At 42.3% G+C, this 14,202-nt stretch overlaps 1 protein-coding gene and 1 pseudogene across 3 annotated transcripts in view; one reads left to right on the top strand and one right to left on the bottom strand.

Moving 5' to 3' along the window:
* EIF4ENIF1 (eukaryotic translation initiation factor 4E nuclear import factor 1) overlaps window positions 1–14,202 on the top strand; it is a 43,173-nt gene extending 28,971 nt beyond the window's left edge. For both annotated transcript variants that reach the window (XM_080936220.1, XM_080936221.1), the window contains exons 11-19: window positions 4,587–4,658; window positions 5,027–5,210; window positions 6,168–6,247; window positions 6,805–6,944; window positions 9,596–9,680; window positions 10,911–11,043; window positions 12,185–12,526; window positions 12,975–13,142; window positions 13,536–14,202. In XM_080936220.1, coding sequence (XP_080792346.1) covers window positions 4,587–4,658; window positions 5,027–5,210; window positions 6,168–6,247; window positions 6,805–6,944; window positions 9,596–9,680; window positions 10,911–11,043; window positions 12,185–12,526; window positions 12,975–13,142; window positions 13,536–13,771 — 1,440 coding nt within the window. In that variant the 3' untranslated portion in view covers window positions 13,772–14,202. The remainder of the gene's footprint in view (window positions 1–4,586; window positions 4,659–5,026; window positions 5,211–6,167; window positions 6,248–6,804; window positions 6,945–9,595; window positions 9,681–10,910; window positions 11,044–12,184; window positions 12,527–12,974; window positions 13,143–13,535) is intronic.
* On the bottom strand, window positions 401–1,620 carry LOC308421330 (phosphoglycerate kinase 1-like; annotated as a pseudogene). Its single transcript has one exon. The product of its transcript is annotated as a phosphoglycerate kinase 1-like (transcript).

A 14,202-nucleotide genomic window follows, 5' to 3' on the forward strand; every position in this document is an offset into this window, starting at 1 on the left:
TTTGGTTTGGTTTGGTTCCCCCTTCCCCCCCACCCAGTGAACATCTTTATTGTTTAATAGATCAACTTCTCCAAACTCTAGCTTGAATTTCACATTTCATTACTGAGTCATGAATGGTGACAAGGCTAACCAGAGGCTACACACATCAGAGAGCTAAGCTTTTACAGCTCACTTCACAGGCAGAATCTAAATAGATGCCCTCTACAATGCACAATGGTTTTAGTCACTAAGGAATTAAATGGGATCTTGAAGAACGTGGACAAATCCTGATGCAAAGATGAGCTGAGATGCTGTGCAGTTGTTTAAGGGTTCCTGGTGTCTTGCACTAACACCAAATGGAGATGCTAAGAACACTAGGTTGGCTTAGGGGCTGTGGACAGGAACCAAAGGCAGGGAAATACTAAACATTACTGAGAGCATCCACTCCGGGAAGGATTTTACCTTCCAGGAGCTCTAGATTGGCACCGCCCCCAGTGCTCACATGGCTGACTTTATCCTCTGTGTTACATTTGGCACAGCAAGTGGCAGTGTCTCCACCACCCATGATAGTGATGCAACCCCTAGAAGTAGCTTTCACCACTTCATCCATGAGTGACTTGGTTCCCCTGGCAAAGGCTTCCCATTCAAATACCCCAACAGGACCATTCCCTACAGTCTGCTTAGCCCTAGCCACAGCTTCAGCATATTTCTTGCTGCTCTCAGTACCACAGTCCAAGCCCATCCAGCCAGCAGGTATACGGAAGGAGACAGTAGCTTGGCCAGTCTTGGCATTCTCGTCAAATTTGTCAGCAGTGACAAAGTCAACAGGTAAGATAATCTTTACACCATTTTTCTCAGCTTTGGACATGAGATTTTCGACAATCTTGGCTCTTTCTTCATCATATGGAGATGTGCCAATCTCCATGTTGTTGAGCACCTTAAGGAAGGTAAAAGCCATTCCACTGTCAATGATCATCTCATTGACTTTGTCTAGCATATTATTTGATCAGCTGGATCTTGTCTACAACTTTAGCTCCTCCCAAGATAGCCAGGAAGGGTCGCTCTGGACTCTCCAAAGCCTTGGCAAAGTAGTTCAGCTTCACACCTACCATGGAGCTGTGGGCTCGGTGTGCAGTCCCAAAACCCTCATTGACATAGACATCTCCTAGTTTGGATAGTGAGGCTTGGAAAGCATCAATTTTAGCTGGCTCAGCCTTAATCTTGTTCCCAGAAGCATCTTTTCCCTTCCCTTCTTCCTCTACATGAAAGTGGAGGTTCTGCAGAAGGATAACAGACAGGCCCAGCCGCTGGGCTGGCACAGGCATTCTCTACTTCTGGGCCCATACAATCCTTCAAGAACAGAACATCCTTGCCCAGCAGAGATTTGAGTTCTGCAGCAACTGGCTCTAAGGAGTACTTGTCAGGCATGGGAACACTATCAGGCTGGCCAAGGTGGCTCATAAGGACAACTGACTTGGCTCCATTGTCCAAGCAGAATTTGATGCTTGGAACAGCAGCCTTGATCTGTTGTTTATTTGTAATCTGGTTGTTCTTCATAGGAACATTGAAGTCCACCCTCATCACGACCCGCTTCCCCCTCATGTCCAGCTTGTCTAAAGTCAGCTTGTTAGAAAGCGACATTTTGGCAACACAGTGAAGTTGAGAGGCCTGGAGCTAAGGAAGAGGAGTGGTTTGGTTTTTTAAGACAGGTTTCTCTATGTAGCCTTAGCTGTCCTGAAACTCGCTCTAAAGACCAGACTGGCCTCAAACTCAGAATTTGAGATCTACCTGCCTCTGCCTCCTGAGTTTAGATTAGAAGTCTGTCCACCACACCTAGCCATAGTAGTGTTTCTTATAAAACAGTTACACTCTGTTAATTTACTGTTAGTAAAAAGCTGTGATTGATTTTGTTTTTCAATTTGAGGGATAAATTTAGTTTGTGCAGGTTTATATTTAGATTGTGTCCCTACCTTTAATTGCTGAGTCATCTCTCTAGCCCCTAATGCAGATTTATAACATGTACTGATTTGTATCATATTGGTGTGTAGAGAGTGAGTTTCATGCTTAGTTTTAATGTTACACTATCCCTTGTATATAAAATGATGGGGAATCAAGATAGATCTGAAGAATGAAGCGTAGACTCAGTTGCTGTGCTATATCAAGTCTTTCACATTGAATTTTGCCTCTTTTCCTCAACCCTTTTTGGCTAGGAACTACAAGTAGCTAATGTGTGAACAACAATGTTTGATTCACTATCTTTTTTAAAATTCATTTCAAAAAGTATTTTGTGTGCATATATATTTTTTTATGGGCTTATGTGTACCATAGCATATATAGAAGTCAGAGGACAACTTGAGTTTTCTCTTTGCACACTGAGTCATGGAGTTAAATATGGATTGTCAGACCTGACAACAGGCACTTTTTCTGATGATTGTCTCTCCAGCCTTGGTTGTTTTTGTAGCAAGTGATTTTCAGCTTTTCTTATCTGACCAACAGTTAAGATCAGAGGTGCCTTTCTTTTTGCCCTTGTGAAGTATATCTCAGGCTACTCCACACAGCTCAAAGGATAATGATCCTTTAAACTGGTTCAAAGCTATTTCTATACAAAGAAGTACAAGATATCCACGCTGTCCAATGAGGGCACATATTTCCAGGTATGATGTCACACCTAGCATTGGGGGGTGGGGTTAAGGCAGATGGATTGTAAGTTGAAGGCCAACCTGAACTACCTAGTAAGTTTACACTGGCATGACTACACAGCAAGATTCGTAAAACCAGTGGCTGTAGATGCAGCTCAACTCTCTAGCTGTCCTTTCCTGTTACCCTTGGGGGGGGGGGGTAGCACTGATTAGTTTTTTATTCAAATCCTGTCATGGGTTTGTTTTTCCTTTCAGTTGGAGTCTCCAAAGAAGTGGAGGCAAAAGAGCTGGGAGCAGTTGGGAGGAGGAAGCAGGAGAGGAAAAAGGAGTTCAGTAGTTCATATGTCAACCTTTGATTTTGCATAATATTGACCTTAAGTTGTGAATACACTTGGTCTGATATTGGAGTTTTGGTGCTGTTACGTAGCTAGTTTTAGGTGTGGTGAAGAGGTGAAACCTGGTAATAAGCGGCTAGATAAATATTTACACAAATTCAGAATTGTATCTTTGTTGACTTGGTTTGCATGTGAGGTCCTGCTCTACTGCTAAAGTCAGTGTCTTTGGTTCTTGCTGCTGGATACTAGTTCTCATCTGACACTGTCCATCTAAGTAGCAAAGTTTATCCCCAAACTGTCTTACATGGAATTACAGACTCCTGCAAATATGCTAAGCCATGAAGTAAGTTGCCTATTTATTCAAATCATCCGCATTATCTGTCCCTAATTGTAAAACCAACCACAGAAGGCTTGGAACCTGCTATGGACTTGGACAGATCCATCCACTGGAAGGGAATTGCATCAGAAAAGTACTACTGGGTGAGCTCAGTGGCCACAGTGTATTCAGACATACAGTGGTAGGGGGCCAGGTCTGGGAGTACAGGTTAGATATACAAAGCAAGACAATTGGCCGGCTCACAGAAGATTGAATTTTGTTGTCCATATGAGACATTTTAAGGAGCTTTTAACTTAAAATAGTAACACTTAAATTTCTGGGTTTTTGAATGAGATGGGGTCCCTATGTTGGTCTGGCTGTCTGGAATTCACTATGTTATACCAGGCTAATGTTGAATAGAGATCCACTTGCGTCTGTTTCCCAAGTGCTGGAATTTAGGGGCATGTGCTACTTTGCTAGGCCAAAACTTTGAAACAGTAGCAATTCTGGCTAAATTTGCATGGTATTCATTATTTTTGTTTTAGTTTGTAATGCTTAGGATCAATACCAGACTTTTTACCGTCTAGAAAAGTGCTATGCCTCTTGCCTAGTTCTTAGCCTTCCTCCCCTCCCCCGCCGTGAAACCCATCTTTGCCTCAGCCATGAGAGTACTAGAAAGGATAGTGTGCACTATCGTGCCTGGCTGTCACGTTTCTTTTTTCTTAGTGGTGGTTTATTTTTAAAGAATTTTTAAATTTTAAATGTATGAGTGATTTATCTGCGTGTATACATGTGTATTACATGCATGTTTGTGCCTATGGAGGTCAGAAGACATCTGATCTCCTTCAACTGGAGTAATAGATGGTTGTGAGCTTGTGAGCTGCCATGTGGGTGCTGGGCACAGTGCCCAAGCTGGTCTACTGGAAGAGCATCTAGTGCTCTTAACCTCTAATCCCTCTCTCCACAATCTCATAAATTGTGGTATCTGTCTGAGTGCTCCTTGGTCTCACCTTTTTTTTTTTTTTTTTTTTTTTCTTTTTTTTTTTTTTGGTGATGGGGACAGGGTGTCATAGTGACAGGAATGGACTGTTCTGGCTTTGGTAATATTTTCTAATGACTCTTCATGCACATGAGAAGGATCTTTTGAGCTGCATGGGATAAGAGAGAGTTGGTTGAAAGTTTTCTGTGACGTTGAGCATCATTCTGCTAACAGTCAACTCCCTTGAGAGTTGCATATTTTTTGATATATATGGTCTCCAATCTATAAATTGAATCAATCTATAAGTTGAAAACAGTTTTCTTTTTCTCTTTTTTTAGCGAAACCTTGAAAGTCACTTGTTGGCCCCTGCTGAGATTCCAGGGCAGCCTGTCTCTAAAAACATCCTACAGGTATGTTACAGTCTTACACTGATCCCTCATGACCTGTGTGTGACAGAGATCAACTGTTGCTACCTAAGGTCATGTGTTATGCTGCTGATCCCAACGGATGCGGGGTGTGATAGCTTTAAATGTTTCTGGTTTGCCAGTTCGTTGTTTCTTTGGATCTTGATTACCTATCTGTATCTGTAGCACTAACTTAAAGCAAATGTTGGCAGCTAAACATTTGGGGAAATGTCCTGCATGTACAGATGCCAGATTCCCAGTGCTTACATGAAAGAGTCATTGGCTAGCTTCCAAAAGTGAATTTATATTTCAAAGCTTTTGACTAGAAGGAAGAAGTAGATTTGTTCACAGAGATCTGGCATTTCTGCCTATAGGAACTTCTGGGTCAACCGGTTCAGAGACCTGCTTCTTCCAATCTTCTCAGTGGCCTTATGGGGAGCTTGGAGCCTACTGCATCTTTATTGAGCCAAAGAGCACCCTCTCCTCCAATGTCACAGGTGTTTCGAACTCAAGCCACCTCAGCAGACTACCTTCATCCAAGGATACCATCACCAATTGGTAACTAGTGCTTTAGCAGTTCTGGAGATTGAGCCTAAAGCCTCATGCCTACCACTTTACCACTAACTTGGGTTCCCAACTCCATAAGTGCTCATAAGCATGCCCATTTTCCACCTATGTTCCCTAGAATTAGCAGTCTTTTTCAAGGGCATGCTTAAAGAATTTTAAAGGAAACGTATAAAGGTGTTATAATGATTTCTGTAGAGAGTATGTAGTCAAGGTGGAAGGTTTATTATCGTCTTTATGTCAACATGTTTATGGTAAGCTACATTATATAGCTCTGTAGTTTTCTTAGAGAATTCATCTGAAAATAGTTAATTGGGATTCTTGGGTCTTCTGTAAAGAACTTTAGGAAAGCCAGGAGTGATGATGGTACGCTCCTATAATTTTGAGATGATGAAGCACAAGGACCTCAAATTTTAAGGCCATCCTGGGCTACATAGTGAGTTTGAGGCTACCTGGAGGGACCAGTCACAAGTAATGGCTTTCTGGCCAGCACTTGAAGTTGGTAAATAGCAGAATGTGCCTGGAAGAAGCAGTTGCAGTGGGCTTGGTGTTTCTGCATTGAGACACTAGAGGCTCCTTGCCTTTGCCAGTCATATACTTGTCCACAGTCATGTAGAGTTGTGAGGAAAGAGTCTGACCCTCAGAGCACTGGACTCTGCTTTAGTACCTGCTAGCTTGTCAAGCATGGCCAGTTTGCTAAATAGAAATGTTCTTAGCTCAAGAGCTCTCAGAAAAGGACAAAAGTGTGAGGATTATACCAGCAGGTAAGGCCATTAAGAGCTCTGCTTAAGGCCCACACACACATGTGGGGTGAGAGGGAGAAGGGTATATATTTATCAGGCCAAAGAAGCATTGCTTCGTGTTGGGCAAGGTCCACCATGCTGGTTGGGTGATTATGCTGTTCTGGACTCTAATTCTTGACATCCATTGATTCTGAACCTTTCCTGGCAGGTTTCCCATCAGGACCCCAGCAACTGCTTGGAGATCCATTTCAAGGCATGCGCAAGCCCATGAGTCCTGTCACAGCCCAGGTTAGGCTGAGCTCTTTCTCTTTGCCTTTCCACTCTTCCTCTTGCTTGTGGGATAGAAATTGAATTGCAACAATGATATACATGATTTGGTCCATGGTGACTATAGTTCAAGTTCATACAGAGGAGAAAATTGCTGAGTGATGAGTATTATTAAATTAAATTAATTTTTTTCTTTAAATTTACTTAATGTGTATGAGATTTTTGCTTCCATTTTTGTTTATGCATCAGGTATGTGCTCACTGCCCAAGGAGTTTTCAGAAAGGTATTGGAGCCCCTGGAACTGGAATTAGAGACAGTTGTAAACTGCCTTCCTTATGGGTCTGGGAATTGAACCTAGGTACTCTGCAGTAGCAATAGGCACTCTTAACCACTGAGCTGTCTCTCATCCCTCTATTTAAATTTTAAAAATATGGTTCAGTGGACATCAGCATAACTTAGTTATTTGCAATATTCAGTTTTCTCAGCTACTGTTTAAACCGTGAGATATACCTTTATGGAAAACGAGTTGAACTTCCCCGTTCTTTTACTGATTGTCCTTCACTACTTCTGTTGATCAGATGAGCCAGCTAGAGTTGCAGCAAGCTGCTTTGGAAGGGCTGGCTCTATCACATGACCTTGCAGTACAGACAGCACCCTTCTACCAGCCTGGTTTTAGCAAACCACAAGTGGACAGAACCAGAGATGGGCTCAGAAACAGGTAACTTACTAATCCTCCTTATGCAGATTTGGGTACTGATTTGTAAATACAGTCTTCCTGAGACTGGTAAGTCATATATCATAGATCACATATCATGAATATAACTTGCATATGCTGTACTATAGGAATTCCATCCCATCACAGATGCTGTTGGTGGAGGAAATACAGTTGAAATCTCCAAGGTCCTCCCAGGTCCCCTTTGTCAGTGCTACTCCCCCAAGTGACCACTGTCTAACCTTTAAAAATAATCACTACCTTCATTTTCTTTTTATTCTATATAATGTTTTATGTTCTTAATTTGTAAATGACTTTTGGGTTCCAGTTACCTAATCGTCAGAAGCAGATACTATCTCATAATTGCACCTTACAATTTATTACAGTTAAATAAAAATTTAAAACTTACAGTGCTTACCAGTTAATTTTTTTTTTTTCAGTGCTCAGATTGAACTCATGGCCTTGGACATACTAAACAAGTACTCTTATTACACATCATACCACTAGCCCTTGTTTCTGAGGCTTTTGGTTTAGTTTTGTTTTTTTGTTTTAAGATGGAATTTTTCTGTTTATCTTAGACTGTCCTGGAACTCACTAACTGTAGACCAGGCTGGCTTTAAACTAAGAGATCTACCTGTCTGTCTTCTGAGTGCTGGGATTAAAGGTGTGCACCACCACTGCCTAGCCTTGCTTCTATTTTGTTTTTGTTGTTTTCTTTCTCTCTCTCTCTCTCTCTCTCTCTCTCTCTCTCTCACACACACACACACAGGGGTGGGGTCTCACTGTATATTATTGACTAAAGTTCCCGGCAATCTTCCTATGTCTATTTCTAATGGCATTGTGAGTGGGTGCCATTATGTCCAGCCGAGCCCTTGGTCTTTTGAATCAGGGCCTCAATATGCCTGGCCTTGAACTGTGTAGTCCAGGGGTCCTCAGTCTCTTGGCTTTCCCTCATGTGCTGGGATTATGGGTATGCTCACCACAGTCTGCTTAGTCATCTATTTGAGATGGTAAAAAGCAAAACTTGCTGTAACTTCTTGTCATAGATGGTATATACTAATAGTCACTCTTCATGTAGGATTGTTACATCACTTTGTTGATAGAGCTAAGGAATCTAGTCTTTTTACGATTTGTGAGTGTGTCTGTGTCTGTGTGAGCTTATATGTACCATGTGTGTGCAGGATCCCCAAGAGGCCAGAAGAGGAAACGAACTGGAGTTAAACATAGTCATGAGCTACCATGTAGGGAGTGGGAGCTGATCCTAGGTCCTCTGGGAAGAGCACTGAGTGCTTGTAATCACTCAGCACAGCTTGTTTTGTTGGTTTTTGAGGTTTTTTTGGGGGTTTTTTTTGTTTTTGTTTTTGTTTTTTTTTTTTTGTTTTTTTTGTCTGTTACCCTCTTTTGCCCTTCAGCCTAAGAGTCTAACACCCTTGAGATTAGAGATGTCATCTCTTTTGTTCACTGTTGTGTCTCCAGCACTAACACAAAAATGCTCTGTTTACAAAAGGGAGTAAGTAATAAATTGGTGAAACTCCCAGGTTTGGAGATCTTTTTTATATACATGGCCATGTGTTCAGACTTCATCTCAGGATAGCATGGAGTTTGAATACTGATTGGAAAGCTTACACATTTAGGATCCCAGTGTTGCCTATGATTCTGAAGGTTTTGCTCATTGACTGTAGGAACAGTGAAGCACTCACTAGTCAGTGAGTGCACATAATCTTTTTTTTCCCAGCCTGTTTCTATGCCAACCCTGTTTCCTGTTTTCTTCTGGGATAACGGAAACAAACAGAGTGGCTGGGGATAGAAATCCCAGCACTTGGGAGGCAGAGCAAGAGGATGTCTGAATTCAAGGCTGTGTAAAGAGACCCCTACCTTTAAAAAGAACAAAACCTCATTTGGTAGGGCATGAGAAATATTATGAAATAACTGATGCTCCTAATTCTCAGTTTGATTTGAATTACTGTCTCAGAGATAGAGCATCAGTTGCATTGCAGGTTCTGTGAATTGCTGCTTTCACATAAGTGGAGTATTCCAGCCCCCGGGGTGAAGGCTTTTAGTCAGTCCACTAGTGCTGTTTATCACACCAAACTATGAACCAGCATAAATACCCTAAATGCACAAAGCCCTTGGTTCCCTGTGCTCTCTGCCTCAACCTTTTTTTCCTTTCTTAGCTTTTTTTGGGGGAGGGAAAGATCAGGGTTTCTCTGTGTACCCCTTGCTGTCCCTGAAACTGGCTGTGAAGACCAGTTGGGCTCAAACTCAAAGATCCATCTCCCTCTGCCTGCTGGGACTAAAGGCAAAATACCCCCACTGCCAGGCTTCTCCTTAGCTTCGTTCTGGTCTCTCACCTAGCTTCTTCCTTCCCTAATGTCTCTGGAGTTTCTAGTCCTTTCCTTCTGCTTTATTTTTCTACTATTCCTTGTTGGTATTTATAGCCCTTGGTTTGCCTTAGGTTATTGACTGCTCTCACTACACAGAGCTTTGCTCTTCCCTCAGAATTTAGCATGTACTTTTTCATATTTTGAATGTTTTCAAAATTGAATTGAATAAGTGAAGGTACGCTAGGTTCTGGACTGGTCTTGAGTTACATGGTTTTAAGATTTGGCATTCGTTTGGAGCTAGCTGACTGGCACTGTTAATTGATTTGTTTACAGGCAACAGCGAATGTCAAAGTCACCAGCACCCATGCATCGAGGAAATTCCTCTTCCCCAGCTCCTGCTGCCTCCATCACAAGCATGGTCAGTGACCTTTAGTAACTGCTTGGCTTCTAGATTTCTCCATCTGGTTATCTGTGTTGTACCAGTGTGTTTCTTGTGTCTCTGAATACCTTCCAGAGGAATACTGACCTTTCATATCTATCTATTACATTTTCCCCTAGCCCATTATTCTAATAAAGTATGCTCTAGCAGATAGGTGAGCCTGTGCCACGATACAACTCATAAGTGCTTAAAATATAGCTGGGCCTGGCTTGATGACATCTCCCTTTAATTTCAGCTCCATGAAAGGCAGAGAGGCAAATAGAACCTTAAGGCCAGTCTGGGCCTTATGTGTGACCCTCCAAAAACAAAACAAACAAACAAACCAACCCAAAATAGCTGTTGTGGGAAAGTAAAAGGACAATGAGGCAGGAGATGAGAGGAGTGACTGGTCACATGACAGGGAGCCCATTGAAAAAGATGGCAGATGCAGGTTTGTAAATTGCTCTCCTTTGGGTTTATTTATTTGTGATAAGTTTAGTTTTAACAGTGGATTGGTTTGTTTTTTTTAACCTATACAGACTTTTATTATCTAGTCAAAGCTGTTAGACAAGGGGAGAGAACAGTTGTTCTGCGCTTCAAGACTCCACTAGTTCTGCACTAAATACCTTGCTTTAACAGAAACTCTGGAAGGAATTTTATTCATGAGTTAAGCCCTGTTTCTTCCTTTAAAAAACTCACTATAAAATTATATAATTTCATTATAAAATAAGCATTAAAAAAAGCCTTAATGATAAGTCCTGGTAAGGTGAGAAAACCTGTAAGGTAATGAATTTTCCTGTATGTAATTTTAAAAGAGAAATAGAAGGAACAAGTAGTATCATAGGTTTTGAGGTCTCTGAAATATCTCTTCCCCATTTACCATCTCCAGCCATGCTCTTCCTTCTTAGTCTTATTTCAGGGTCGAGAAACATGAGAACAAACATAGGCCCATTTTACAGGGCCGTGAACATGGGTTTGAAGCTTTGGAGACAATGAGTTTTATGTTCTCTTCTGGTAGCTATAGACCAGAACATTAGAGTTGCCTTTGCCCATGTAGGCAAAATGAGGGCTCTTCACCCTGTTGAAGAAGGCCAGACTTAAGGGCAAGTGCTTCCAAGCATGTGTAAGACCCTAGGTTTAATCCCCAGTGTCCTAAATAAATAAATAAATTGCTGGCTTGTTAGGGAAAGGCACTTGAGTATGCTGATTTTTGCCTCCTCTTCTCTGCAGCTTTCTCCTTCCTTCACCCCTACCTCAGTGATCCGCAAGATGTATGAAAGCAGAGAGAAAAGCAAGGAGGAAATAGCACCTGGAACGGTGGTTCCTGGTGATGGTAAAGAGGATACTCAGAAGGCAAGCGAAGGTACTGCTGCTTACCTTGTCAGAGCATAGGCATCTACAGCTGTGGTGAGCTCAGTCAGACTTGCTCACTTGACATTGTGGCCAGCTGGGGTAAAGATGTGCTTTACAGTTTTCCAAATTGACAAATTCATTTATCATATTGATATAGCTCAATTCCTTCTGTTTAACCTTTGTGTGTTTTGCCTATGAGTATGTCTGCGCCATGTGCATCCAGTGCCCAAGGAGGCCAGAAGAGGACATCAGAACCTCTAGAATTGGAACTATAGGTGGTTGTGAGACACATGTGGGTGCTGGGAATAGGTTCTCTTCAAGAGTATACGGGTAGATAGGAAGATAGGATCCAGGGTTGTTGTCTGTTACAGGTGTCACACTGTGTACCTATGGCTACCCTCAAACTCACAGAGATCTATCTACCTCTCAAGTCCTGGGATTAAAGGCACCACAACTACATACCTGGCATTTGTGCTTTTTGTTTTGAAACACTTTGTCAAGATGTTTTTCGTTGTATCAAAAATCCTTTATGTATTGGGAGTGCAACTCAATTGTACTAAGTAGTAGAATACTTGCCTAGCATATGTACAAGGCCATGGGTTCATATTCACTCCCCAAGAAAGAAAATGACATTATTATTTATATAATTATCAAATTATTCCAGCAAATAATTTGATACTTTGTCATCTATGCACTGAAGAGATAGCTCAAGGCAGTGTTTGCTCTTCCAGAGGTCCTGGGTTCAATTGTCAGCACCCATGTAATAGCTCACAACCTTCTGTGACTATAGCCCTAGGTTACCTAGTACCCTCCCCTGGCCTCTGTGAGCACTGAACTCACAGGTGCAGACATACATGCAGGCAAAACACCAGCCACTTACATAAAATAAGAAATGAAGGTTAGACAAAATTTTGGCATCTAGTTCTAGCTCAAGTCCTAAATACTCTGTGACCATACCTCAACTCCTTGGGTTTTAGAGAGTTGCAGGTATGCATCTGTCTGCATTGAAGGCAGATGACTTTCCATGAGAGCCTCTAGCCTGGTTAAGAGGAAACAAGAATTGTCATATTTTTATAAAGATTTGCTGGGCTATTGGGAATTGAAATAAAGGATATCAATACCAAAAATATCCTGTGAATGAATTCTTACAGAGAACCTGCTGTCATCCAATACCATACCCAGTACTGATCAAGACTCTTCTACGACAAATCCTAAACTTCCAACATTACAGCGGTCTTCATGCTCCACCCCCCTGTCCCAGACCAACCGTTATACCAAAGAGCAAGATTACCGACCTAAAGCAGCTGGGAGGAAAACACCTACTTTGGCATCTCCAGTCCCAGGAACACCTTTTCTCCGCCCTACCCACCAAGTTCCTCTCGTCCCTCATGTTCCTCTTGTTCGACCTGCGCACCAGCTTCACCCAGGATTAGTCCAAAGGTTGATAGCCCAAGGAGTACATCCACAGCATCTTCCAAGTTTGCTCCAAGCTGGTGAGTTTCTGACTGGGTGTGGGCATTGGTTATCGGTCCTAGTATAAAAATTGCTGCCACTAATTGTTACATTATAGTAGGTATTCCAAAAGTACCTTACTAGATTCTTCTACCTAAGTGGTTCCAATCCAGTGTCACTCCTAGCCTACAAAAAGATTAGGAAATCTGCCAGGCAGTGGTAGTACAAGCCTTTAATCCCAGCACTCTGGAAGCAGAGGCAGGTGGATCTCTTTGAGGACAGCCAGGGCTACACTGAGAAACCCTGGCATTGGTGTTCATTTAAAATTGTGTCTATGTGTATATACTCATATATTCTGGCACATGTATGGAGGCAAGTGTTCCACCACACCCACCTCCTTGTAAGTTTCCAAATCAAAACTGTTTGGTAAAATTTGAAATTTTTAGGAACATTGACACAACTCACAAGTTACTCCTTTCTCCCCATCAGGTGTGCTTCCTCCTGGGATAGACATGGCTCCTTTACAGGGACTATCTGGCCCACTTCTGGGTCAACCCTTGTACCCTTTGGTATCTGCTGCTAGTCACCCTCTCTTAAACCCTCGTCCTGGGACCCCTCTGCATTTGGCAGTGATGCAGCAGCAGCTACAGCGCTCAGGTAAGGTTTAGAAATAGGCCAAGCTAGCTGACCACACTGGAAGCTTGTGAGATTCCCAGCAATAGTGACACCTTTGTTCCTTAAGTGTCACTAGACAAACAGGTAAAGTCTCTGGATTATTACCACTGCAAGGTTAGGCTTAAAAGGCTGAGAATCTTTGCTGAGATATGATCATGTTTGCCTTGGTGGGCTTGCTAATGTCATCTAGCACTTTAGGAAGCCTTTGGTTAAATCCCTCTGGTCGACTTCCCAACGCCAAAAGTAACAAACCATTGAAGCAAAGTAGATCAGAAAATACTGTAAAACAGTGAGAGCAGGACTTGGGAGTGAGGTGTAGATGAGGCAAGGCCTAGTGTAGAGCTACTATGCTGACTGACACTCTTCTCTCCATAGTTCTGCATCCTCCAGGCTCCAGTTCCCAGGCAGCTATCAACGTTCAGACGCCTCAGAATGTACCTAGCCGGGCGGGCCTGCCCCACATACACTCTCAGCTGGACCATCGCACCAACCAAAGGAGCAGCTCCCCTGTGGGCCTTGCCAAATGGTTTGGCTCAGATGTGCTCCAGCAGCCTCTGCCCTCCATGCCCACCAAAGTCATCAGTGTAGATGAACTGGAGTATAGACAGTGAAAAGGGCAGGCTGGTTCACCCATCCCTGGATCTGTGGTGGCCATGTCTCATTTCCCATCCAATGGGCTTTACATTGGAACACACTGTGTGAAGATGTTTAGGGGATCCACATACCTACCATGATCTACATTATGACAGAAGGCTGTTAAATAATTGAATAGAGCCTACGTGGTTCAAATACAAGGGACACAAGATTGTTGGTCCTGGAAGTTTTTCTTTTATAAAATATGTGAATGAAGTGTTGGTGTCTTCTAGAAGTGACACCTAAGGGTTCTGAGAAAATAAAATGTATAGACCCTTATGTACAGACCTGTGTATAAACTTTTGTACATACAAATAGGGTAGCTTTTTTGAACTTATACATACAGCTGTACATAAAGTAATTATCAGTTAGGCCTGTGTCAACTGTTTGGATTTTTTTCACTTGTATA

The sequence above is a fragment of the Micromys minutus genome (genome assembly GCF_963924665.1).
Source record: "Micromys minutus genome assembly, chromosome: 1".
Taxonomy (NCBI): Eukaryota; Metazoa; Chordata; class Mammalia; order Rodentia; family Muridae; genus Micromys; species Micromys minutus.